At 41.1% G+C, this 27742-nt stretch overlaps 1 protein-coding gene across 19 annotated transcripts in view; it reads right to left on the bottom strand.

Annotated features, from left to right (window-relative positions):
- The window catches only part of SLC8A1 (solute carrier family 8 member A1), a 447983-nt gene that overhangs the window by 52207 nt on the left and 368034 nt on the right, over positions 1-27742 (bottom strand). For 14 of the 19 annotated variants that reach the window (XM_086327294.1, XM_086327301.1, XM_086327297.1 and 11 more), the window contains 2 exons: positions 25956-26086; positions 21658-21757 (listed from right to left, as the gene is read on the bottom strand). In XM_086327294.1, the coding sequence (XP_086183420.1) occupies positions 21658-21757; positions 25956-26086 (231 nt within the window). Of the gene's footprint in view, positions 1-21657; positions 21758-25955; positions 26087-27742 lie in introns of those variants that run through there. The other 5 variants (XR_015137133.1, XM_086327310.1, XM_086327313.1 and 2 more) reach the window with 2 other exon arrangements.

The following is a 27742-nucleotide window of genomic DNA, read 5'->3' as shown; positions in this document are numbered from 1 at the left end:
CTACTAAATGTCATACACTGAGCTAATTTTTTTCACAAATCCGATCTTATTTAATCCCTATAATAACCCTGCAATGTAGGCATCTTTAATCCCATCGTACAGATGAAGAGGCTGAAGCTTAGAGACTTTAAGTGACTTTTCCAAAATAAGGACACAGTCAGTAAGTGGCTGAGTTGGGATTTAACCTCACAGCCCATAGAACATTTTACTTCCCATGATGTCTTGCTGAAGCAAGTTGAGGAATACAGCATTGATCACTGCACACTGATTCAAAGTCTAAATCTGAGAATTATTCCAATGCCCCGTGCTGTAGAATGTAATGTTACCTTTTTGTAGGAATGCAAAAATGATGTTTCATTATCAGTAATGTTTGTATTCTCATTTACTTTTTAGTATATGATGTGCTCTTAGCAGAGTCAGCCATATGTTCTTTCTTGAACTCCTGGGGACTGTCTAAACCCAGGAGACAAGACAATCAAGTAAGGGAGAGCATCACAGTTATGGCTGATTTTGAATATCTAGAGTACAGCAAGTTATTTTCATTTCTAGTTGTCAAAGGTCAACTCTCTGTATCAACATCCTGGTTTGCATCCAGTTCTTCATCTAGAATTTGGGAAATTGGCCTAAATTATTACAAGTTTGTAATGGAAAGCAGTTTAGAACCTCTACTGTGGTTAACCTGAGAAAATGTTTGACTTTCAGAGCCTTCTAGATATTATTTATTTATAATCAGTCCATTTTTATTTTGCAAGACTATCTTCCAATATGAGAATAATGAGAATGATCAGAATGCTTTCCGGGAGTATGACATTATTGATTTAGGATGACATTTGTGGCCAGTCACACTGCCTTCCACGTAATCTTGTAAGCCCGGTAAGTGTTACTCAGCAGCCCCATGTAATATACAAATCAATAACTGTGAATGTAGATCACTAAAGTGGTTTTCTTCACTGTACAGACATTGTTTGGGCATAATTTCTTTCTGAAATTTTATGTCTTTTTTCCCAAGTGTGGCTGATTTGATTTTGTGTTTCTTTAGTTTCCGAGCACAAAGATTTGCTGCCTTCAAACAAATTAAAAAGCTAATTTATTACTGAATGGACTTTCTCTTCCATAGCTATTACTTTTTTTTTTTTTTTTGCAACCTGATATACAATGATTATAAATCAAGTTCTACTCATCTGGTGTATAATTCTATTTCTCTTATTCAACGCTTCTTACAGAATTATTAACTATTAAAAATGAAAGAAACCTTAGCAATCAGCTAATTTACCCCCTTTTAATTTTAAGAGAACAAACAGAACTGATTCAACTGATGAATTTTTGGTCTCTTTTCTCATCTCTCTCTCTCTCTCTCTGTGTTATATGTAAGAACTTGATTGAAACCCAGTGGCTTTTACTGTCTTGCTCATTCAGTGACTAAAAACCTTCTTTTTCCTCTTTCCCATTTTATATGATTGTAAATTATTTCTCCCCTTCATGGATTACAACTTTGTTGTGGGGAAGGGGCTTGTGTAACTCTATGAAGCGATGAGCCATGCCATGCAGGGTCACTCAAGATTGACACATCACAGTGGACAAAATGTGGTCCACTGGAGAAGGAAATACAACCCACTCCAGTATTCTTGCCTGGAAATCCCCATGGACAGTTTGAAAAGGTAAATAGATATGACACTGGAAGATGAGCCCCCCCAGTTCAAAAGGTATCCATTATGTTACTGAGGTAGAGCAGAGGGTAATTACTAATAGCTTCAGTAAGAATGAAGCAGCTGAGTCAAAGCAGAAACGATGCTCAGCTATGGATGTATCTGGTGGTGAAAGTAAAGTCTGATGCTGTAAAGAATAATATTGCATAGGAACCTGGAATGTTAGGTCCATGAATCAAGGTAAATCGCACATGGTCAAGCATGAGATGGCAAGAGTGAACACTGACATCTTAGGAATCAGTGAACTAGAATGGATGGGAATGGAAGTATTTAATTCAGATGACTGTATACCTACTACTGCGGGCAAGAATCCCTTAGACAAAATGCTCTAGCCCCCAAAGTCAACAAAAGAATCTGAAATGCAGTACTTGGGCGCAATCTCAAAAAGGACAGAATGATCTTGGTTTGTTTCCAAGGTAAACCATTCAACATCACAGTAATCCAAGTCTATGCCCCTACTACTACTGATGCAGAAGAAGCTGAAGTTGAACAGTTCTATGAAGACCTGTAAGACCTTCTAGAACTAACACCAAAAAGGATGTCCTTTTTATTACAGGGGATTGGAATGCAGAAGAAATCAAGTGTGTTAGTTGCTCAGTCATGTCTGACTCTTTATGACCCCATGAACAGTAGCCTGCCAGATTCCTCTGTCCATGGGATTTCCCAGGCAAGAACACTGGAGTGGGTTGCCGTTTCCTTCTCCAGGGGATCTTCCCAACCCAGGGATTGAACCTGGGTCTCCTGTATTGCAGGCAGATTCTTTACCATCTGAGCCACTAGGGAAGCCTAAGAAGTCAAGAGATAACCAGAATAACAAGCAAGTTTGGTCATGGAGTACAAAATGAAGATGGGCAAAGGCTAACAGAATTTTGTTAAGAGAACATGCTGGTATAGGAAACACCCTTTACCAAAAACACAAGAAATGACTCTACACATGGACATTACCAAATGGTCAATACTGAAATCAGATTGATTATATTCTTTGCAGCCAAAGATGGAGAAGCTCTATACAGTCAGCAAAAACAAGACCTGGAGCTGACTGTGGCTCATATCATGAACTCCTTATTACCAAATTCAGACTTAAATTGAAGAAAGTAGGGAAAACCACTAGGCCATTCAGGTACAACCTAAATCAAATAACTTATGATTACAGAGTGGAGATGATAAATAGATTCAAGGGATTAGATCTGGTAGACAGAATGTCTGAGGTACTATGAACAGAGGTGTATAACACTCTACAGGAGGCGGGGACCAAAAGCATTCCTAAGAAAAAGAAATGCAACAAGGCCAAGTGGTTGTGGAGGAGACTTTACAAATAGCTGAGGAAAGAAGAGAAGTGAAAGGCAAGGGAGAAAGGGAAAGATATACACAACTGAATGCAGAGTTCCAGAAAAATAGCAAGGAGAGCCAAGAAGGCCTTCTTAAATGAACAGTGCAAAGAAAGAGAATGGGAAAGACTAGAGATCATTTCAAGAAAACTGGAGATATCAAGGGAATATTTTATGGAAGAAGGGCATGATAAAGGACAGAAAGAGTAAGGACCTAACAGAAGCAGAAGAGATTAAGAAGAGGTGGCAAGAATACACAGAACTATACAAGAAAGGTCTTAATGACCCAGATAACCTGATGGTGTGGTCACTCACCTAGACCCAGATATTCTGGAGTGTGAAGTCAAGTAGGCCTTAGGATACAGTGTGTGTGTGTGTGTGTGTGTGTGTGTGTGTGTGTGTGCTAAGTTGCTTCAGTTGTGTTTGACTCTCTGTGACCCTAGGGACTGTAGCCTGCCAAGCTCCCCTGCCAAGCTCCTCTGTCCATGGAATTATCCAGGGAAGAATACTGGAGTGGGCTGCCATTCCCTCCTCCAGAGGATCTTCCAGACCCAGAGATCAACCCCGCATCACTTATGTCTCCTACACCAGCAGGCAGGTTCTTTACCAATAGCGCCACCTGGGAAGCCTCTCTATGAATAAAGCTAGTGAAGGTGATGCAATTACAGCTGGGGTATTTAAAATCCTAAAAGATGATGATGTGAAAGTGCTGCACTCAATATGCCAGCAATTTGAAAAACTAAGCAGTGGCCACAGAACTGGAAAAGGTAGTTTTCATTCCAATCCCAGAGAAGGGCAATGCCAGAGAAAGTCAAGCTACCAGATAATTGTGCTCATTTCACAAGCTAGAAAGGTTATGCTCAAAATCCTTCAAGCTAGGTTTCGGCAGTATTTGAACCAAGAACTTCCAGATGTATAATCTGGGTTTTGAAGAGACAGAGGAACCAGAGATAAAACTGTCACCAGCTTTTGGATCATGGAGAAAGCAAAGGAATTCCAGAAAAACATCTATTTCTGCTGAAGCCTTTGATTGTGTGGGTCACAACAAACTGTGGAAAATTCTTAGAAATGGAAGTAACAGACCACCTTACTTGCCTCCTGAGAAACCTTTACGTGGGTCAAGAAGCAATAGCTAGACCCAGATATGGAACAACTGAGTGGTTCAAAATTGGGAAATGAGTACAAGGCTGTATCTTGCCATCCTACTTATTTAACTTATATGCAGAGTACATCATGAAAAATGCCAGACTGGATGAATCACAAGCTGGAATCAAGTTTATCAGGAGAAATATCAACAAACTCAGATATGTACACGCTACCACTCTAGTGGCAGAAAGTCAAGAGGAACTAAAGAGGCTCTTGATGAGGGTGAAAGAGGAGAGTGAAAAAGCTGGCTTGAAACTCCACATTCAAAATCTAAGACCATGGCATCCAGTCCCATCACTTCATGGCAAGTAGAGGGGAGAAAGTGGAAGCAGTGACAGACTTTATTTTCTTGGGCTCCAAAATCACTGCAGATGGTAACTGCAGCTGTGAAATTAAAAGACGCTTGCTCCTTGGAAGAAAAACTATTACAAACCTAGACAGTGTATTAAAAAGCAGAGAGATCACTTTGCCAAAAAAGGTCCATATAGTCAAAGCAATGGTTTTTCCGATAGTCATGTACGGGTGTCAGAGCAGGTCCATAAACAAGGCGGAGCACCGAAGAACTGATAGTTTCAGATTGCGGTGCTGGAGAAGACTCTTGAGAGTCCTTGGGCAGCAAGGAGAGCAAATCAGTCCATCCTAAAGGAAATCAACCCTGAGTATTCACTGGAAGGACTGATGCTGAAGCTGAAGCTCCAATACTTTGGCCACCTGATGCGAAGAGCTGATTCATTGGAAAAGACCCTGATGCTGGGAAAGACTGAAGGTGAAAGAGAAGGGAATGGCAGAGAATGAGATGGTTAGATAGGATCACTGACTCAATGGACATGAATTCGAATAAACTCTGGGAGATGGTGGAGGGCAGAGGAGCCTGGAGTGCTACATTCCACGGGGTCACAGAGTTGAACATGACTTAGCGACTGAACAATATCAACAACAATTTATTTCTAGTAAGAAAACATATATCCATCTTTTCTACACTTAATGGTTTCTATGTGCTACTAAATTTAGTAACCTGAAGATTCAATCCCCAAAAGAATTTACCTCTTTGTTCTGGATTTAAGAGGAGTGCTATAAACACTCCCTATACCTTACTTACATATTCTCTGATGCAAAGTAAAAGATGTCAGTATCCTTCTTCCAAGTATATTGCAAGGTAATTCCTTATCAAGAAAGATCTCAAAACACAATTCACTCAAATTTCTAGATCTATGATTTGCCAAAGCATAGGGAAAGAATATAGACATTTTCTTTTATCAAACAAAACATGTGGGGATTAGAAAAATACCTGGATTTAAAGCATTGGGAGAGTTTCAGAGCTTGCCAAGGTCAACTCCCTGTAGAATGTGAATTCCTTTAAAATCTCTTTGGCAAAGTCACCCATGCCACATTTGAGAGTCCCAGCTATTAGTAGTTCATGGTCACACAATGCACATTTTAACAGCTACGGCTGTCAGCTTGGGCTGGTAGGCCCGTGCATTTATCCAGGTCTAGTCCTTAAACCATATGGGATAAGTCCAATCCTGTTCCTCATGACATTCGTCAGGCATTTGAACCTGGCTCCTCTCATTTCACCCTGGGGCCTCGCTCCAGGCTCAGTCAGGCCATGCTCCTGTGAGCACTATCTTAGTCAAAGCTTTCTTTCTTTCTTCAGTTTTTATTCTATATTGAAGTACAGTTCATTAACAATGTTGTGTTAATCCCAGGTGTGCAGCAAAGTGATTGAAATATACATATATGTGTATTTATTCTTTTTTCAAATTCTTTTCCCATTTAGTTTATTGCTGAATATTGAGCAGGGTTCCCTGTGTGATACAGTAGGTCCCTGAAGATTATCTATTTTAAGTATAGCAGTGTGTACATGGAAGGGTTAGGGTGGGAAGGGAGAGACTGGGAGTTTGGGATTGACATGTACATACCCTTCTCTTTTAGAATGCAGTGCATGGAGCTGAATGCAACTCCAAGAGGTGTTTATTTGCCTGCACTGGGCAAGGTCTTTTGCTACCCTCATTCTGGGCACTTTCATTAATGAATCCATATCATACATTTTCATATGCAGAGTAAACCAACACCATTGATTCGCTGTTCTAATGCCATTTCTAGCTCATGTCTTCCATTTCCCATACTAGTGTAATTGATTTGGGGGGACACAATTTTACAATCTTTTATCTATCCTTATTAGGCTCTTTAAAAGAAGTGATTACTTACTATCTGTTCAGTCCATGTAAAAGTCTGTTAAGAGAAAACTTGAACCTTGACATCACACCAGCTCTTACTAGGAAGTGTCATTCTTGAATGTATTTGAATGATGACAAAATCCCTTGGTGTGGCTAGCTGTCTGTCCTTGAGGGGGTTGTGGGTCCTACTGGTGGTCTCTAGTCTCACCACCCTCATCTTTGCAGCCAAAGGCCTGAGGATAAGTCTAGTCATATATTGAGAAGCCCTTTTTCACTAGCTCATGGGACCAGATTGACTGTGGAGACCCCATGTCCAGAATCAACTGTGCCTAAGACACCCATAGCTAGGAATGTGTCCTTTACTCTAGAGATTGACTGAACTTGGAGTTTTTGGTCTATTTCCTTGGAGAGATACATTGGATATCAACACCGTATGGCAAGAAATAGGAGTTCAAGACTTCTGTAGCTTTGTGACTCGAACTGTTTCAGATGGAGAGGATGCCTATAAAAGTCCTGTTAAACATCTCCACTATCTATTGGGTTAGCCAAAAAGTTCATTTGAGTTTTTCCATAATGGGAAAACTCAAATTAACTTTTTGGGCAACTCAATAATACTTTCAAGCTGAGACAGCTATGGCCCATTCTGCCCTCACAGGACCAGTACTAGCTTCAGCCCATATTTGGGGGGCTAGGGACAGCGATTTGTGATAATACTGAAAGGGACACTAGACGGCAACTCACTCTCTGAACATAAATTTCAACCCTGTGTAAACAAATGAACCCCTGGGTGATGTTTTTTACAAAGAACAGAATGCCTACCAGCTTAGGCCATTATGGATCTTGTTAGGATGGTTAACACAGCGTAAGAAATATCTAATGCGACAGAAATATTTCTCAGCAACTGTGGCCACTGTCAAAATGAAAAACGGATCCACTAAGGAGTTCCAGCTCCATGCAAGTTTGATTATTAGCCAAATGAATCAGTTTAAAACTGAAACTTGATTGCTTAACCTCTTTCTCTTTTAAGAATTCTCTTATGTGAACGGAGTGCTCCTAAATGATTGTGGGAAGACATAATTAGTCACATGTGGTTTTGCCCAAAGCTCTACTTTTGCAAAATCACTTCAAGTCAGACTAAGAATCTTGAAATTCAGAGTGTCCTCTTACCCTTTATCGATTGAAGGATTAACAGAATTTCAGGCTCTTGCAATAGACAGGCATATTGCCTGCAGACTTGAGGAGCTAAGAAATAAACCTCCAACAAGCAGAAATGATATTCAGCAAGTGTAGATGCCCCCTGCTAGTTTCAATGCTTTAGTTAAACCGGGTAGTATGTGGGCACACCAGAATCCAAGACTGGCCCAAGGGCTCTGATAATACTTTGTAAATATCAGCAGCTGTGTCTGAATTAGCCTCCCGGAGTGTGGGAAGCTGAGCCTTGGAGGAACTGTTTGGGCAGCAATAACCCTGTAATCAACAACAACAACAAAAATCAGTATTATGTCCCAGGAAAATGTTGAAATTTATATAGAGGGTTGATGTGTATCAAAGGCTGCCATGTGAGAGGAGTACAAACACGATCTATATTCTCTTAAGATGGTGTTGTGATTAAACTATAAATTCAGATTCACTTACTGAGTGCCTATCTTTATGTATATGGGTCAATACACACATTCCACTTAATCTCCCAGCAACCTGGTAAAGTAGGTATTATTTTCTCCATTTTAAAAATGAAGAAACCAAGCGTCAGAGTTTGAGACTTGCTTATGAGATTTAAACTCTTTCCATCACTTTATTGTAATTACTTGACCCATTGTTCCCAGAGAGAAACATCTCTGTAGTTTGTCCAGCAAAAATCCATTCTGATAAAAATCTAAGCCCATCTGGAATTGCTTTAGGAACACTGTAATTGGGAAGTAACATAAAATAACCCTCTACATATGATACCATGGATAAAATACTGAATGCTCTTGCAGTATGACTGAAATGATGAATGATGAACGAATGGATGGCCCTACTTTCTTTCCTCTTCCTAGAGTCTGGTTTTCTTTTAATCTTTGGGAAAATCCTCTCCTAGTGGTTTATATCAGCCCTGTTGGGAAGTGGGATTTTCTTTATGCCATGGCAAACATCAATTTCTCTGCATAGCAAATGGAATGGATTCTAGTCAGCTCTTCAGTAAAGACAACTCCCATCCCCTGTGATTGCTTTCCTGGTCTCAGGATCACTTGAACGAACTTTTTTCTGACTGTGGGGTTTGTGAGTTGATCTGCCAGCAAAATGGTGCTGAAAGTTGAGAGTCTAGGAACCTCATCATGGCCTTGGTTTGCACAATACAAAATGACGGCAAGCGTTCAAGGTGCCCTCATCTGCTTTTTCCGGGTCCCTTCTCTCTGTTGTGATTTTCAATGAGATCCCAGGAAACAGGGCCCCACACTGACAGCAAAGAGGCTTCTATGATTTCCATGTGCTCAGGCATCTCACAGATTCTTCTCCTAGAAACAAAGGCTAACCTCAACCAACTTTCTCTTTGGCGATTTTGAAAAGATAAATGAGACTTTTTAAGAGAAGTGAGAATCTTATAGATAGTGAAATCAGTTTCGGACAATAGGATTGTCTCATTAGCAAAATTCAGATAGAGCATCTCATTCTCTGACTGCATGTGAACTCTTCTTTTAAAGGGTAGGCTGCCTAAGGTGAGTGCTGACAATCAGATTTGTCTATCCATTGGTGGTTTTGACAAAGGTCTGTATAGTCAGAGCTATGGTTTTCCACTAGTCATGCATGGGGGTGAGAGCTGGACCATAAAGAAGGCTGAGCACTGAAGAATTGATGGTTTCAAATTGTGGTGCTGGAGAAGACTCTTGAGAGTCCCTTGGACTCCAAGGAGATCAAACCAGTCAATCCTAAAGGAAATCAACCCTGAATATTCATTGGAAGGACTGATGTGGAAGTTGAAGGTTCAATACTTTGGCCACCTGATGCAAAGATCTGACTCATTGGAAAAGACCCTGATGCTGGGAAAGACTGAAGGCAGGAGGAGAAGGGGGAGACAGAGGATGAGATGGTTGGATGGCATCACTGACTGATAGACATGAGTTTGAGCAAGCTCTGGGAGTTGGTGATGGACAGGGAAGCCTGGCGTTCTGCAGTCCATGGGGTCGCAAAGAGTCGGACGGCTTGTGCATAGGTCCTGAGGCAAGAGCAAAGTATGAGGAAAACACTGTATGGATGGAGTGGCCTATGGGCATTAGATTCCAGGATGCACACGTGTGACAAGAGATAAAGAAGACCAACATTAAAACAGAACCCATAGGTCCAAGTGTGAATCCTAACTTCTGTTTCCCTATCTCGTAAATAGGTTAATGAATATTCACTGAGCAAGGTTGCCATGAGGCTGATGTGAACACAAAATGACTATTCATCAAGAGTGGGACCCTTCACTTTATTGGAGACTGCAGACTGTTGGCCCAAGAAAGTGGTGGTCTTCACTTAATCCTGAAGCATCACGTCATCAAGAAGTCCAGAAGACTTTAGGTGATATATCAGGGGACAGGCATGGGCTAAGGACAAAGGCTCTGGTTCCATAAATGTCAATTTAGAAAGAAGAATGAGATAGTGCTGTGTGATGTAGCAAGTACCTAGGATTCTAAAACAGGCTCTGTGTGACCTTAGAGGAAATTCTTTCCCTCTCTGGTCTCAGCTGCTTATCTACTGAAAAAAAAAAAAAAAAAAAAAAGTGAGGTTGGACTAGCTGATCAGTAAGCTCCTTTCCAGGTACACGCCAGGATTCTGGTCTAAGATGTTTTCTCAGGACAGAGGGACAACACCCAGACAGATGTGCACAGGCAAGGCAGGAAAGAGACATGAGCTGGTGGGTTGTGTTGAAGCCTGTTGGTTCAGGCAAGTGGCATTTCATTGCAGGAGTCATAATGACAAGGTCTTTATCAAGAGAGCAGGCTGTGAATAGCAAGTATTAATGCTGCAAGTCACTTTCATGAGGTTCCTCTGCCTCTGTGTGTGTGTTGCGAGGGGGGTAATTGGTTATGTTTTCTCTTTTTCCACCTCTTCAGATTATGCTGAGATGTTTTCCCCCACTGCAAACAGTATACAACGGCACCCGCCTGGAGATGAACGCCCACCGCCCCTCCTTCCCCCCAATCCCCAGTGCCATGTGCATTGGTTTGGAAGCAACAACTAAAATTGTATCCACGTTGCAGCAGTGAATCCAACAAAAGAGCTTCTGGACCCAGTGATGGCACATTGTTTGCAGAGCCGAGCTGCTGCCTCTCCAGACAAAAGCTGCATTAGGGATGTGACTCCAGGCTTACAAATAAGAGCGCTGAATCACTCCCCAGCCTTTCTATACAGTGTTTTCCTCAAGATTTTGAAATAAGCAATTTAAGAGAAAAACAGCCCAACAAGTCAATATTCTTTTCAGAAATATTAGCTAAAGCATATCCAGGGGCAGAAAAATAATTGCTTGTTTCTCCCACCTTCTTCTTGTTCTCTCACCCCTGTGCATCCAGCCCGCCTTTTTCTGAAACTAACAGTTGAAGTTACCTGATTCAACATTTTATTCTGCTACCAGTGACATTTTGAAGTTGATTGATATCCAAGATTTGCTTTATCTACCTACCGATATGGCCCTAGAATATCTCCTTTAATATCTCCTATTTATGGGAGATATTCAAGTTTCTCTCTGGAACTTACTGTCATTTCTCCCTCATGCCCTCTGCTTTTCCTCTTTCGCAATTCAGACCCTGATAACGAGCCAAAAAACACTAAAATCCCACTAAGGAAACAGACAGAAAATGCAATTTTAAATATGGATTTGCATATCCAATTTGCATACACAAAAATAAATGTATTTTATGTGTACCATTATATGCATATGTATATATGCATGTTCTGTAGATGTGTATTTATTATATATGAATTAAAATATGTCTGGAACTTTGAAACAAGGCATATGGATATGTGTGAGGGTGTGTGTTTATATAGATTTTTTTCTAGATCAGACATGGCAGTATGATATCAGGGAAAACAGGCTTTTAATCCAGTTACATGTAGATCGAAAAACATTGCTTCCCACCTAAATTCAATCACTCTTTATTCAATAAATATTTTCACTACCAAACACTGTCCTGGATACTAGAGAAATAGTAGTAAAAATGACAGATTTGTTGTTTAAAAAAATATTTTAATTTAGATTTTCTACTTCTAAGAGGACTTGGGCAGATCTGTACCTGTTAATAAACTAAATTACTTTAAGGTAAAATAGGACTAAAAATATCCAAAGAAAGTAGAAATAAAGGACACTTTCTGACACAAGACTTGAGTGAATACTGAATTCTTGGACAAAAAAAGTTAAGCTTTCTGATGGTAAAGCAAATATGAAAACATTGAATTAAAAATTATTTTGCTAAAAAAAAACCCAAAACTTTTCTTTAAACTAAAGTAGGAATTTATCATTCTTTTTTTTATAGGAAGTGACATTATTAATAATAACTAACTCTAAAGAAAGATAAAAATACTTTTCAAATATTATACTTTAAAGGTAAAAATTAAAATGATGATTAATTTATAATCCATGAGAATGGTTTTGATAGGGGCTCTGGAAAAAGATTCTTGAGAGTCCCTTGGACAGCAAGGAGATCAAACCAGTCCATCCTAAAGGAAATCAACCATGAATGTTCATTGGAAGGACTGACGCTGAACCAGAAGCTCCAATACTTTGGCCACCTGATGCAAAGAGCTGACTCACTGGAAAAGACCCTAATGCTGGGAAAGATTGGGGGAAGGAGGAGAAGAAGGTGACAGAGGATGAGATGGTTGGATGGCATCACTGACTCAATGGACATGAGTGTGAGAAAACTCAGGGAGATAGTGATGGACAGAGAAACCTGGTGTGTTACAGTTCATGGAGGCACAAAGAGTTGGACACAACTTAGCAACTGAACAACTGATAAAAAGTTAAATAAGCTTTACTTTCCTGATATCTAATTCAAAGCAAGAAGAGCAGCTACTGAATTTAATGTGACCATTAGACAGCATGTCGTAAACATTACATGTCTTAAATGAACTTTGGCCAATATGGTGCAATTACCCAATTAATCTAACGTGTACTCTAAGGCAGATACTTCATTTGCTTAAAGCCAGAGCCCTAAATTTGAAATAGCAGTATCACCAAAAGCAAATTGACATTTACTGCTGACAATGAAGGGGCCTTCAGAGGACCTTTCGGTAGAGCCATGTTCCCAAAACAGAGATTATCATTCCAATGCCCTAACCTGTTTGTGGCCTATTAAACAAACACTGTATGTCTGATTTAATTATTAAAGAAAAGGGCACACTGACCAGGAGCAAAGAACATCCAAATAAAGATTAAATGCCCCTCTTCCTGGGATTCCAATGTTGGTCCTTTGAAGATAAGACTCACTTCCCAGGTGCCAAGGCCATTTCGACTGTTCGTGTAGGTGGTCTGTTTCTTTTTCTTTTTTTGAAACCTTGACGAAATGTATCCCTGACTTGTTTAATGTTCCTAATTATTTTTTCAGAGTACACCTGGGAAGCTGTCTTCTGGGCTACAGTTCTCAGTTTGGTTCAGATAAAACTGGGGGACACATGTACACCCATGGCTAATTCATGTCAATGTATGGCAAAAACCACCACAATACTGTAAAGTAATTAGCCTCCAATTAAAATAAATAAATTAATTTTAAAAATAAAATAAAAGCACCTCCACAGGGGGAGTAACAGCCTTAGGGGTAGGAGGCAGGTACATCACTGGGGCTCTAGGAAAGGGGTAGAGAGTTCTAGAACAGCCAGGGTAGCTGGGGCATGTGCAATCTTCTGTGCTCCTTTGCACCTGGCCAGAACTGTGCCTGATAGAGTTTAAATCCCTTGTCAGGCAGAGATCTTAGCATGGTAATGAAGCAAAGGTCACTTTCAGACACCTCTAGTCTCCTCTGTGCAGGCAAATTCCTGTAGTTAGGTCAGAGCCTGTTAAGGGGAGCTGACCACAGCATATCTCTCAATGCACACCTGCAAAACGTTTCTTTCAAATACCAGGAGCTTTTGATACAAGCACAGAGGTAAATCAAGGCACCAACAGGAGCAGCATCACCTGGGAATTGTTAGAAATCCATAATCTCAGACCTCCCCCAGTGCTTTTGAGAATAAACATCTTGAAAATATCCCTGGGAGATTCATGTACAGATTAGTGTTTGGGAAGCATTGTTCTTACGAGTGTTGGGCTATTTCTGATCTAACTTCTCTCAGGTCAGCAGAAACCTTCTACCAAGAGTAATTTCACTCCCGTGTTTACAAATTGAAGATTAGAGGGCTGGTGGATTCTGTAGTGATCAGAATTAATCTTTCCAACTGTGTCCCCTGATTGACATGTAGCAAGGTGGTCACTAAGTGGGTTCCAGGTCTTACAGTCTCTCTTTAGTAAGAGCAACTCTTAAAATATTCATGTTTTAGATTTGCTTTATGTTTTTGTGTAAGAAGTTTTCCCATCTTAAACAAAAAGGTGGAAAGACTTTTATGATTTATGGTAGGAGATCCAACCAGTCCATTCTGAAGGAGATCAGCCCTGGGATTTCTTTGGAGGGAATGATGCTGAAGCTGAAAATCCAGTACTTTGGCCACCTCATGCGAAGAGTTGACTCATTGGAAAAGACTCTGATGCTGGGAGGGATTGGGGGCAGGAGGAGAAGGGGACGACAGAGGATGAGATGGCTGGATGGCATCACTGACTCGATGGACGTGAGTCTCAGTGAACTCCGGGAGTTGGTGATGGACAGGGAGGCCTGGCGTGCTGCGATTCATGGGGTCGCAAAGAGTCAGACACGACTGAGTGACTGATCTGATGTGATCTGATTAAGTAAATGCCATTTGAGCACCCAAAAAAACCCTCTTTTTCTAATTATGCATTGTTTTGATTATTTTCATTGACACAGTAGATAGGATAGCATTATTCAAGCAGAAAGTGAGCCAAAATTTCATACAGTTTTTGACCAACTTCTTTAAAGGCAGCTGTACCTACTATTTCTCATGAAACTTCATCTTTTTTTCATGAACCTCAGTCAGTTTCTATGTTTAGATAAAGGATAACTAAGACTCTTTACCGGAGAAGGCAATGGCACCCCACTCCAGTACTCTTGCCTGGCAAATCCCATGGACAGAAGAGCTTGGAAGGCTGCAGTCCATGGGGTCGCTGAGGATCGGACACGACTGAGCGACTTCACTTTCACTTTTCACTTTCATGCATTGGAGAAGGAAATGGCAACCCACTCCAGTGTTCTTGCCTGGAGAATCCCAGGGACGGGGGAGCCTGGTGGGCTGCCGTCTATGGGGTCGCACAGAGTCGGACACGACTGAAGCGACTTAGCAGCAGCAGCAGCAGCAAGACTCTTTATAGTCACACAAGAAATAGGGCAAAAAGAAAATTCCCAATCCCTAACGGCCTCTCCCCTTTTTTGTCTGATTGCCTCACAGTCAAACTAATGCTGTGTCACATCTGACCTAGCAGTGTTTTTTGTTTCTTCAACTGCTTAAATGGGATTTTCATATGACCCACGGGTTATACATTAAGTATGAGAGTGTCTCTACAGTAATGATGTTCAATAATAGAGGAGATGTTAAAAGATTCTTGTTTAGACCAGATGGCACAGCAACCCTTGAAACTCATTTGAGGTACCGTTTTTATTATTTATTATTTAGGACTTAAAGAGTGGATCAGTCTTCAGGTTGACAGAATTGTCAAGTGAATTACTGTTCAGGGGCACCACTGAGGTGACAGCTTTTGCTGAATTAAATAATTCAACTTATCTGAGCGCACTTATTATTCTATGTAACACATGGTGAAGGACTGATGGCAGAAGCGTCACCCAAACTGAGCCAGTCTCCATGCTGGGTTGGTAGGTGGCTCAGGAGATGCCGTCCCCTCCACCTCTTTAACTCACATCGAGTCTCTGATTATAATCTTGAGCCACCTGGGAAGCCTTAGTACTGGATACTTAAAATGATCAGGTAAAAGGGCAGTACGTTGACTTTATTCAAAGAAAGTCACCAATTAGTAGGCAGAAGGCTACAGATGCACCCAGGGAAATAAACACCTCCCTCTGTCCTTGAGGGAACTGACTGGTACCTTTCCTTACCGAAATATAAGCTTCAGGAGATTTAACACATATTAAGAAAAAAAAACTTCCATATTTCAATCTTCTGCTCAATTATCCGAAAGAATAAAGATATAGGCCATAGAACGTGCCAGTCTCTGTGTGCCTGTGGTTTGTATGTCTGTATGTACACACATGTTTATGTACGTGTGTCTCCGTGTGTTCATGTATTTGTACACACACATACAGGTCTGTGTGCATCTGTGTGAGTACGTATATGGGTGTTCTGTGTGTGTGTGCACAGGTGCGTGTGTACTTGGTTCTCAGGCAGAGTAAGTGTGTGCACTTCCACAAAGAAGAAAATCTCAGGCTGATGTGTACCCCAGCACTGACATTTACCAGCTCTGAGTTCTTGTGCAAGTTACATTGTTTTTCTGAATCTCAGTTTACTAATCTATCAAATGGCATGTGTAATATAAAATGAGAAGATAAACTGTTTTTAGTCACGTAGCCTTTTTAGTAATTAAATGGAATTGACTGCCTTTCACAAAATTTGGTAATTTTTAAAAATTTATTTAACTGAAGGATAACTGCTTTACAGAATTTTGTTGTTTTCTACAGAATTTTGTTGTTTTCTGTCAAACCTCAACATGAAACAGCCATAGGTACATATATCCCCTTCCTCCTGAACCTTCCCCCTATGTCCCTCCCCATTGCACCCCTCTAGGTTGACACAGAGCCCCTGTTCGAGTTTCCTGAGCCATACAGCAAATTCCCGTTGGCTATCTATTTTACAAATGGTAATCTAAGTTTCCATGTTACTCTTTCCATACATCTCACCCTCTCCTCCCCTCTCCCCATATCCCTAAGTCTATTTTCTATTCTCCATTGCTGCCCTGTAAATAAATTCTTCAGTACCATTCTTCTATATTCTGTATATATGCAGTAGAATACGATATTATATTTCTCTTTCTGACCTACTTCTCTCTGTATAATAGGTTCTAGGTTCATCCACCTTTTTATGGCTGAGTAAAATTCCATTGTGCATATGTACCACAACTTCTCTATCCATTCATCTGTTGAGGGACATCTAGGTTGCTGTATCTAGTGCTGCAACGAACAATGGGATACACGTGTCTTTTTCAATTTTGGTTTTCTCAGGGTATATGCCTGAAGTGGGATTGATGGGTCATATGGTGGTTTTATTCCTAGTTTTTTAACGAATCTCCATACCGTCTTCCATAGTGGCTGTATCAATTTACAGTCCCACCAGCAGTGCAAGAGAATTCCCTTTTCTCTATACCCCCTCCAGCATTTATTGTTTGTAGGCTTTTTGATGATGGCCATTCTGACTGGTGTGAGGTGACATCTCATTGTAGTTTTGATTTGCATTTCTCTAATAATGAGCGTTGTTGAGCATCTTCATGTGTTTGTTAGCCATCTATATGTCTTCTTTGGAGAAATGTCTGTTTAGGTCTTTCCCCCACTTTTTGATTGGGTTATTTGTTTTTCTGGTATTGAGTTGTATGAACTGCTTGTATATTTTGGAAATTAATCTTTGGTCAGTTGTTTCATTTGCTATTATTTTCTCCCACTCTGAGGGTTGTCTTTTCACCTTGCTTATAGTTTCCTTTGCTGTGTAAAAGCTTTTAAGTTTAATTAGGTCCCACTTGTTTACTTTTGTTTTTATTTCTGTTACTCTAGGAGGTGGGTCATAGAGGATCTTGCTTTGATTTATGTCATCGAGTGTTCTGCCTATGTGTTTTTCCACTAAGAGTTTTATCATAGAATATTCAAGATTATTTGCCTCCCAAATAACCAACTGTGGTATCCCAGTGCAAAAGTTGGTTCTGGTGAAAATACATGTTGCCTTGATTAGTCCTTATAGCAACTCATGAGTGAGGAGCTGCTTTCTCCACTTTCCACATAAGGGGACTGAAATATAGAGGGGAAGTAATCTGCCTAGAGGGTTTCCCAGGTGGCTCAGTGGTAAAGAACCCACCTACCAATGCAGGAGACACTGGTTTGACCCCTGGGTTGGGAAGATTTCCTGGAGAAGGAAATGGCAACCCACTCCAGTATTCTTACCTGGGTAATCCCATGGACAGAGGAGCCTCAGAGGCTACAGTCCATGGGTTGCAAAAGAGTCGGACACGACTGAGAGACTAAACAACAACAATCTTCTTGGAGTCATCCGGGAAGCTGTTGGAGGTCTGGGACACAAACACGCATCTGACTCCAAAGCCTGGTTTGTCACCCCTCTGCCCTTCACCTCACTATAGCCCAGGCTGCTGGGAAGAACGGCAGTGTGCAGGCTATGGAATTGGCACTGGCATTCTGCTTCTCTTTACCCAAATAACCTTTGCCCTCTTCCTGACACATTTCTCCCTTGTAGCCCAGCTGGTCCATGATTTCTTAAAGCTAACCTTCATTCCTGTCTTCGTAGAGATACTAGGAAGAAGGTGGCATTGGGGGAAATTCAAACTGGACACACAGTGAATTCTGGCTTCCCTTAGAAATACATGTGCTGGCACAGCTCATACCACCTAATGGTACTCAACTTGTCTTGCAAATTTTTACAGGCACCTCAGTGCTGCAGGCCACCACTCCTGGGAGTCTATCCAGGGAAAGACAGAAGGAGAACTTCAGGGACATGACTGTATAATCCCCTTCTGGTCCCTGGAATCAAATGAGTCCTTTAACTCTTCAAATATTGAACTAAAAGAACTTGGTTTACAGAAACACTATGGTCCCAGGAGGTCTAGGGACAGAGCTATGAAATTCAGTGAAGGTAGGGGAACCAAAAGACTGCCAGAGGTTACCTTAAAACTAGTTTAAATATAATCAGTGGGAAACAGAAGCAAAATCCAATTTATGAAATTATTATTTTGTTTAGGAAGATAGATCGTTTCAATTTTGCACAGAAAATTGCATGGGACAAAACCTCACAGTAGAGCCATTTAAAAGCAATTTAACATTTTTAATAAGGCAACTCTTTCTAATTCTCAACTATTTAGCCATGAAATCTTAAAATCCAACAAAATTCTGTTGTCAAGAAATGTTGCTTTACCAATTTTATTGTCTAACAACCCAAGAATATTAACATTCTTTAGAGACCTAAATTTAATCATAATGACAACTATTGAGCTTCCTAACTGCCCTTCATGTAATTTAAGGCCTATAAACTATCAGTTTGCTTTTCTGATATTTTGTCTCAAAATTGTAAAGAAGGTCAATTTTACCCAGCAGCCTGCAAATTTCTAAGCCATTTTGTCTTGTTTCCAAGCATACATTTAGAAACTTAAACACAATACATTGCATGATAAATAAGAATCCTTGAGGGGTTTTGCATTTCTTCATCAACAGTTCTTCAAAGGATGTGAGGGGACTTAGTCCCATTATCTAAGTGCTGAAGAAAAGAGTATCAGCAGTGGTGACAAAGCCAAGGGAAGTCACGAGCTGGAGGGGAAGAGCAGTTTTCCTTGCTTTGACATTTCTCTCTCAAGAGCTGTGGACAGCACACTGGACTAGTATTTGGTAGATCAGGGCTCTGGGCTACTTTCCAAAACCAAGTTGCCTTGCGGAGGCTCAGATTTTTCCTCCCAAAGGTCAGGACAGTCATAATACTGACCTCCTGAGATTTCAAGAGGATTTAATTCAAGGTAAGAAAGGGCTGTCAAACCAAAATCTTCCCCTTTAAAGTAAGAAAGTCTTAGCATCTTTAGAGTTGTTTCTCTGTATACCTATTCTGATCAGGAGCAAAAATACAACTTTACAGCATAATCACTTTTGCTGTTTAAAACCACCCTTTTCCATTACCATAGATCAGCCATAAAATGTTTACCTTGGTCCCTGAAAGTTACAAAAATGTGCCGATAAATCAACACAAAACCACCCCACTGCTAGAAAAGCAAATTCAGCAGTGACAAGGCTATGGACTGTGTCTTCTTGGCCACTGTCCAATGCAGCCCCTTAGGCAAGCTTCTTATCCCCCTCCACAGCTTTGTTGTTCTGATGATAAGCTCATCATTGTACATACACTTTGACTTCTTGCTTATTTTACTTATCTGCTATCTCCTGCATTAGAAGGTAAGCTTCATGCAGGCAGGAATATTTGTCTGTTTTATTCACTGTCATATCCTTTGCACCAAGAACGATGATTGATATATAGAAAAACGAATGAATGAATGAATGAGACCAGGTCATGATCATCATTTAAATGCTCATACATCTGTGGCCAAAGGAAATGTGGAAACTATTAGAAATGATCCATTAAGGCTTATGCTGCTTTTAATGTTTCAATTCTGATATGTCAAAGCCCATAAAATAATTTGGTTATTTTAAAATATCTTCTACCACTGGCCTTGTCAACAGTGTCTTAGACAAGTTATTTTTGTCCTTTTAGTTTGTATTCTCTCTGAGAAGGAGTATAACTCCCACGCCTCAGATAGTAATCTTAGATTTACAGAAAAAATACAAGCCATAATGAGGGACTTCTAGAGAGTGAATGTTTATGTCCCTCCCAAATTCACATGTTGAAATCTAATTCCTGATATGATGGTATATGGAAGTGTGGCCTTTGGAAAATGATAAAATCATCAGGTTAAAGTCCTCATCAACAGGACTAATGCCCTTGGAACTTGAGATGAATATACATATACTACTATATATAAGATAAGCAACAAGATAACCAACCTACTGCATAGCACAGAGAACTCTATTCAAAATTCTGATAACCTGTATGAGAAAATAATCTGAAAGAGAATGAATATAGGTATGTGTATAATTGAATCATTTTGCCATATACCTAAGACTAATACAACATTGCAAATCAACTACAATGCAGTAAATTTTTTTAAAAAGAGAGACCCTGAAGCACTCCCTCATCTCTTCTATGTGAGGACAGAGTGAGAAATCAGCTGTCCAGGAACCAGGATGCAGGCTCTCACCAGGCACTGAATCTACCAGGCCCTCACACTGGACTTCCAGAAGTAAGTTTCTGTAGTTTACAAGTGCACCCAGTCTCTGGTATTTTGTGACAGCAGTCCGAACAGAATAACACAGGGAGTCCCTTACCTCCACTAGAATTTATGTGTAAATTTCAGATTTACTCCCCCTAAGCAATTACTCATCATTTACTGTTCATGAATTTCCACTGTGGACTCCATTGCAAGAAACCAAAGTGTGATTATAAACAGTACTACTAATAAAGAGGCACAAACATTCCTTTACCACCCTCTGTTCCACAGTATTTGGGAGATCTGTCAAATTATTCTCTGGCAGATTGGAAAGAGGGGGTTGTGTTAGAAGTCATGACCCAACCTCTAGTGACGCTGTTCTCGTATTTTACAGTCTGGGAATCACTACTAGAAAATTCTAGTTTTGTTCATTCACTGCAACAGTAAAGGATGAGCCTGCAGGGATCTTTAAAGAGAAAGAACCAGTGGAAATGCAGCAGAAGAACTGAAAACCATGATGGTGGCGCTTTCCTGAATCTCTGAAAGGGGCTTTCCTCCACCTTTATTCAATCACACAGAGAATGGACAAGGCTTGGCAATGCGTGAAACAGATACATCTTTCTGAATTTAATTTCCTCAGGTGTCTGGCTCCTTGTGTTTGCAGCACACTTCATTTTGCAGGATTTTCCTAAATAAAACTCTTCACTTTGCATGTACAGGAAGAAACAGAATGTGATTCTATTTTTATGTCCAGAGCCAGTACAAACACTTAATGCTGTTGAAGAGAGTTTAAAATGATGCAGATGGTGGTGGCGAAGGGTCTTCATGTCACCCTGCCCCACCAATGATATTGCTGCTTCCTTTCTGATCTACACTTGGCCACTTCTCCTGCTCTCAGGAAATTTTCCAGACAAAGCCCTGTGATTGGCTATCCATGAGTTTGAGATGTGAAGGCTTTAAATTTATCTTGTCTATTTCCAGAGAGAAAGACGCAAAGTAGACAGAGAAGGAAGTTCTGTTTGAAGACTTTTACTTCATCTATAAAGTCTAAATTTGTCCCCAAAATGTGCATATATGCTACAAATACATTTATTTTTCTTTTAATTTCATCACAGAGAATCTTTGGTGCTTTGACATAAACCAAGTGCTTATGGCAGGAAAAGTAAGCTTGTAATGAATGACATTATCATTCATAATATTCATAGAAAGGCACTCACCAGCACTGACAGTGATCGCCTCGATGAACTGCTCTCTCCAGCTGTTCGTCCCAACCACGAGGGCTAGGTTTGTCTTCTTAATCAGTTTGTCCACGGTACTCTAGAAAGGTTGAAAAGAATCAGATAATAACGGCTGGGTTGGTTAAGGCCTCCGGAAATCTCAGACCTTGTTGATTTTGAAACACCAGAGTTATATAAAGGTAGCAGATGTTAGGCTCAGAACAACAGTATTGACATCAAACACTGTTATGTTTATGCAAACAAGCACGGTCCTGACTTGGAAACATCCTTAAATGGAAACTTCTTTGTAGCGAATACAAGCCTCCTTCAATGCCTAATGGCCAAGGAAGAATGGCCTCAGTGGTTAGAAGAGAGGATGTTGCAAAGCCCACCCTTTCCTCTTGGATGCTTCATGAACTTGCTTCTCTCTTGGCCTCATCTAGAGTGTGCTGTCTGCAACTGAATTTATCTATGCCCTGCTCAGCATTATCTATCAGTGAACATCCAGAAGTGGCAGAGAAATTACAAAATTAAAACCTATTCTTACTATATTTTTGTTAATCAATGAAATGCAGCCAAACAGCAGAATCTCAAGACTGCTGTTGTATGATCCTCAATAAATGGATTTTTCTTTGGCTACTGGTTTTGTAAGACTAGTGGCTATTAGAGAATTCATCTCACCTGACTCCTGTTGCAAATGAGAAAAGCCAAGAAAAAGTCAATTTGTATGGTTTAGGGCAGTAGTCCCTAACCTTTTTGGCACCAGTTTCGTGGAAGACAATTTTTTTCCATAGACTGGAGTGGGAATGGTTTGGGGATGATTCAAGCACATTACATTTATCATGCATTTATTTCTATTTTTATTATATCAGCTCCATCTCAGATCATCAGGCATTAGATCCTGGAGGTTGGGGCCCATGGTTTACGGCACACTGTAATGACCTTGCACTAAATTTTCCATTGCTCTACTAATACTGAGTCACTTCTTCTTTTTTTTAAGACTTTTGTTTTAAGCTTGGTTCTGTACAATTAGCACTCTTAGCTTTCCACATAAATGTCAGTTCATGGAACAACAGGAGCAGCCAAGCATTCACAAGAAAACTAAGGAAGCAGATGCACCCAAAGCACTACCACAAATCACAGCAACTGCAAGGAGAAGGGTCACTTCTGGGACTTGAGGCCGTTCTTCCCAGAGAGACTACCACCCGACTAGTCTACCACACGCCCACACTTACTGTCAGAGCTTCCTCGAATTCCCACTCATTGCAAAGAGGCAGAAAACACATATCATTTGTCTTAGGTGAAAACATGTACATGTTTAAGGCAGTGTCCCTGAATTGACTAAGGTTTGAGAGAGAAAGAGAGCATGTTATCAGCTAATCAGGAGGAAGGAAAATGTGATCTGAAGGATCCATCTGGAAGGCCAAAGCCATATCAGAATGTCAGGTACAACCGTCATTGGAACTGAAGGAAAATATTCTGAGGATAATAAACCTGAAAAGGCCCATCTCCAAGGGGCCCACTCTGTCCTTTCACATCATCCCTTGCCAGGTTGTTTCTCCGCAGGGTGGTGGCCTTTCGGCCTCCAGCTTTGTGTCTACACATGTTAGTGCCCCTGATAACAGCTGTCATCATCAGGACTGCCGTAACTAGAAGCACAGGACAAGCCGCTGACTTTTCTCTCGACTCAGCCAATCTTGTTAAGTCCTCCAAGTGTCATGGTTGATGCTGATTCAAAGTTCTCTGCAGAATGTAACAAGAAATGACCTTGACTTTTCCTAAATATGATGGAAACTTGGGGCAGGCCTCTCCAAAGGAACCCTCTTTATTCTAAAGCCAAGGCTGAGAATCTTATCACCTGGGGGATGAATAACTGAGAAGAGAATCTTCTCTAACAGTTAAATACCTCAAACAATATTGCCTCAGACATGTCTCTAAAGAGCTAAGTTATAAGATAAACTAAACTTGAAATGTATATATAGGTAAAACCTCAGGTAGATCATAAACTTTAGTTCATGTTAACTCTAAGGGACTATGAGATAGCCTGGGTTCTTCCCAGGACTTAATTTACATACATGTCCTCTCTGGACCTATAGGAGTAGATGAAAGAATAAGGTGAATTTGAAATTTTATACTTGAGCATTCCCATTGACACTGGCCTGGAAGATTTCCTAAACATCCATTGTTAGCTCTTCACTGCTCTAGACTGTGAGCAATTGTTTTAACCTCAGCCTCAGTCACGGGTGTTAGAAAAATCCAGTACTACGTCAGAAGACAGTAAATAAGAACCCAGTGGGCAAAGCAGACTTGAACATTGTTAGATGTGACCCCAGATTTGGGTCTTTAATGCAGTTCTGAGGGCTCTGAACGAGTTCTTTAAAATGGCTATGGTCTAGGAAAAAAATTCTTAAGAGAATAAAATTATATCAATGTTAATCCTTGAAGGCACTTCAGAAACATAACCCAATGTGCCCTTCAATGTTAATAGTAAACACACTGATGAACTCTAGAGGACATGGGAGGACATGTCCTCTGGAAGCTATTCTAGAAAGATAAGTATTGCAAACAACTAGACTTATGGAGAGAGTGTTGGGTGACTTTCAAATGCTTGGATCATTGGTGTGGCTACCAGAAAGAGCTTTGAACCCAAGAAAGTTTTGCTGCCTAGAAGACTGTGCCCTGCCATACCCAACCCAATTCTTCCTACAGGAAGTGACTGTGATTGTTCTTCCTGGTCATGGGTACATGGAAGGGGAAAGCTCAGGGTTGTTCCAGAAGAGAGAGGGTTAGGGTTAGTGTCTAATAATAAAAATAAAAATAAAAATAATTCCCAGGCAAGTCCTGGGAGGATGGGGGAACTAGTGTTTACAGAAATGCCAAGCTGTAGAGTCTCTGCTGCCACAAGTGGTAGTACCAGGCTTTCTCTGATTCCAGGTGAAAAGGAGGTGCATGAGGAAGAGTGAAGATGGACACATGAACAGAGTGGTCCACAAACATGGACAGGCTGAGATGTCTGTGCCTCAGGAATCTCAGGGAACACAAGCACATGTCAGTCATGTATGTGCAGCTGGCCAGGTTCCAGATCAAACACCAGGTGGGTTCTGATGGTCGGGGTCTGCCTAGAAAGCACTGGTCCCAGTGTCTATCCTGCTCTCTCGTTCTGTGGGAATGGCTGGAAGGATGAGTTAACACATCCATGGTGGCCTGAAGGGGAAAGTTTAATTGCATTTTTATCTTTTAAATGCCACTTTAATTTGCAAAGAAATTTTTCTTTCCACCTATTTCCTATCAGGCACCTTCCTTTGTGAACTAAATTAAAAAAAATAATGAACAGGCCCAGCAAAAGGCAAAGAAGTCACAACCGTGAAAACTCCAGATACAATCCAGAGGGCTCTGGTTTCTAGGCTGGTGGCCTGATTCTCCCTTTTGGATTCTTCATTCTGGTCTTCCAAACAGAAGCAGGATCTGCTTTTCAAAAATAAGTGGGGAAAATGCTGCTGAGCTCTGGCATGTAGTTCTGGAAACCTTTTCACATTCCACTGAAGAACGCAGGTGCACCTCTACTGGGGGGCTTCTAGGAGGGAGGACCATGTGAGTGAGATGGGGTGGGAGTGGGATGAGGGCTCAGTAAGCAGCTAAGAACAGATGGAAACTTTCACCTCTAAGTCCTAAGCTCATCCTAAGGTCCATTTGCTCAACTTATGAAATATGACTTTTCTCATCCAGAGAACTGGAAATCTAATTTTGTGTCTGATGACAAACTCTCTGGTTACAGGCACTCTACCTTCAGCTTGCAGATTATACTCAAGTGTCCTAGGATCTTGAGAAGATGACTACATATACATGAGAGCTTATCGATTGCATGTTCTGTGGGGAGAGCTTACCAACCTCCCTCCAAACAAAAGCCTCGTTTTTAGCAGTGCCAAGACTTTGCTTCTCCTAGATTGACTAGCTCTTTCAAACAAAGCATGGTTTCTTTCACACATAACAGTCTCTTAGAACCCATCTTTGCCTCTCCTTGCTATCCTCTTAGACAAAGCCTCCCTTTAGGGCACCTTGGATCCTGTTAGTGATCGGACTCTGAACCAGAACCCCAGACCCTGGTTCTGATGCTGTTAAGTTTACAGGATCTGCTGGTTCCCTACCAACTCTCGAATTCCACTTCTGCCCTGATGGTCCCTCCATCAGTGAGCCAGTTCCTCTCTCTGGATAGATCATACAGCACAGACCAACACTACGAACGGTCTGGGTCCAGAGACGGGCCCTGCCTTCCTGCTGGGCAGTGCTGAGAAGCATACCTTGAACTCGTAGGATTCTTCAATGATCACCTCCAGTCTGGTGTGCTCTCCCAGAATGGGGCGCCCCATTTCCGCAATGCGCCTCTCTTCCTCCTCTTTGCTGGTCAGTGGCTGCTTGTCATCATATTCATCTGTGAAAGGGAAGGGCAAGAGATTGAGGATGGACTCCATTCTATTTGGAAATCCCTGGATCCTGAAACAAGGACACCAAGAAGAAAGGAAGTCCTGATGACCTACTGGAAGTCCCTGGGGTGATGTCGCAAGGAGGGGAGAACTGGACAGATGCCTGTCATGTGGGGCCGTGATCACTGTGACAGCAAGTGATCATAACATCCCACAAACTAACCACCAGCCAAAGAGCAGATCAGGAAAAGCAACTGACAGGATCATATCCCTGGGAAAACTCTGCCATATGGCATCTATGATGAGGGAATCACCCAGGTGTTCCCTAGGGTGCCGGTTCACCTGGCCATTCGTACGCATCCTTTTAGCACATGACGAAGAGGAAACACAATTAAAGCTGCCAGGTGAAAGAATCCGGTCTCCTCCTCTCTACTTTCAAGAGGCAACAGAAAATGCCCCCAGGGCAAAGAGATGATAGATGGGATATTCTTATCTTAGCCTCTTATTTGCTACTACAAGTTAAGAAGCTAAGCATCCATGCATTCCGCATTTTAGTAAGATCCTGTACTCCAGGTCTGTCTCTCTGTGGTGCAAAGCTGATGGGTTGGGAGGACCTTGATCACATTAATCTAAAAGGAAACAAGGAAGAGGGAGCGTGAGGCCTTCAGGGAGTTACTACTACTCACCATGGGGGCATGATTATTTCCAGAACTACCAAGTAATTTACACTCCAGGAGAAACTCGTGGGTACTAAGAAAATGTTAATGGACTTGAGAGTCCATTAATGAGGGGAAGCTCACAGTTGGTTCCTCTCTGTGTGAAGGTCATTAGGATAAATCCCAGACTGAAAAGGCCATGCACATGTGAAGGACAACCACTCTTCCTATAATCACTCAGCCCCCTGTTCTTCAGGCTCAGGATGTGGAACAAGACAGGCCACTTCCCCTCACAGTTGAGCGGAATGGACCTCACTGAAAAGGATCTAGTATTGGTGGTACAGAGAGACTGCAGCCCTGATGCCCTTATTTCTAGAACCTTCTAGGCAAACTGCCTGCAATAGGAATCTGTGGACTAGGGAGCGATCAGGGTGGGAAGGACTTGTAGCCAGACTCCTTGCCTTTTGCATTTAGGCATCAGCTATTGCAGGAGTTCACAATTCCTTTCCCCTCCAAAGTCACATGGCCTCCCTCTGCTGAGGGACCCTGCCATGGTGGGTCCATCTGATGCGCCAGCAAATGATGCAGAAAACTAGTTCCTAGGCCAGTTGTTACGGAGCAGATGGGCTAGAGGTACTGCTAGCACTTTATAGGAAAGTGAAAGTGCCACTTGGATTTTAATTTGAATTACAAGACATTAGGGGAAGAATATTTACTATGTTCGCTTTTCATAGTTTATTTACAAATGGGAAGTTGTTTTTAATGGGATTCAAGTTGATTTAGGTAGAAAAATATAGAGAAATTACAAAAGAAAGGTGATACAATACAGTGGTATTACTTTAAACTGCATTTCACAAAATGAAATGATCTGAAACATGACACTAACTATACGGACATGGTAGTAAACGAAATCAAATCATGTAGTGAGCAAAAAGGTTATTCCCTTTTTAATCATCCTTGAGTCCTTCTGATGATGAAGACATGCTTATTTGGGGGCTGTTACATCTG

Source organism: Bos grunniens, chromosome 11, assembly GCF_055505025.1.
Source record: "Bos grunniens cultivar Pamir isolate PY7600 chromosome 11, Bosgru_T2T1.0, whole genome shotgun sequence".
Lineage (NCBI taxonomy): Eukaryota > Metazoa > Chordata > Mammalia > Artiodactyla > Bovidae > Bos > Bos grunniens.
This window is presented reverse-complemented; position numbering and strand designations above follow the sequence as displayed.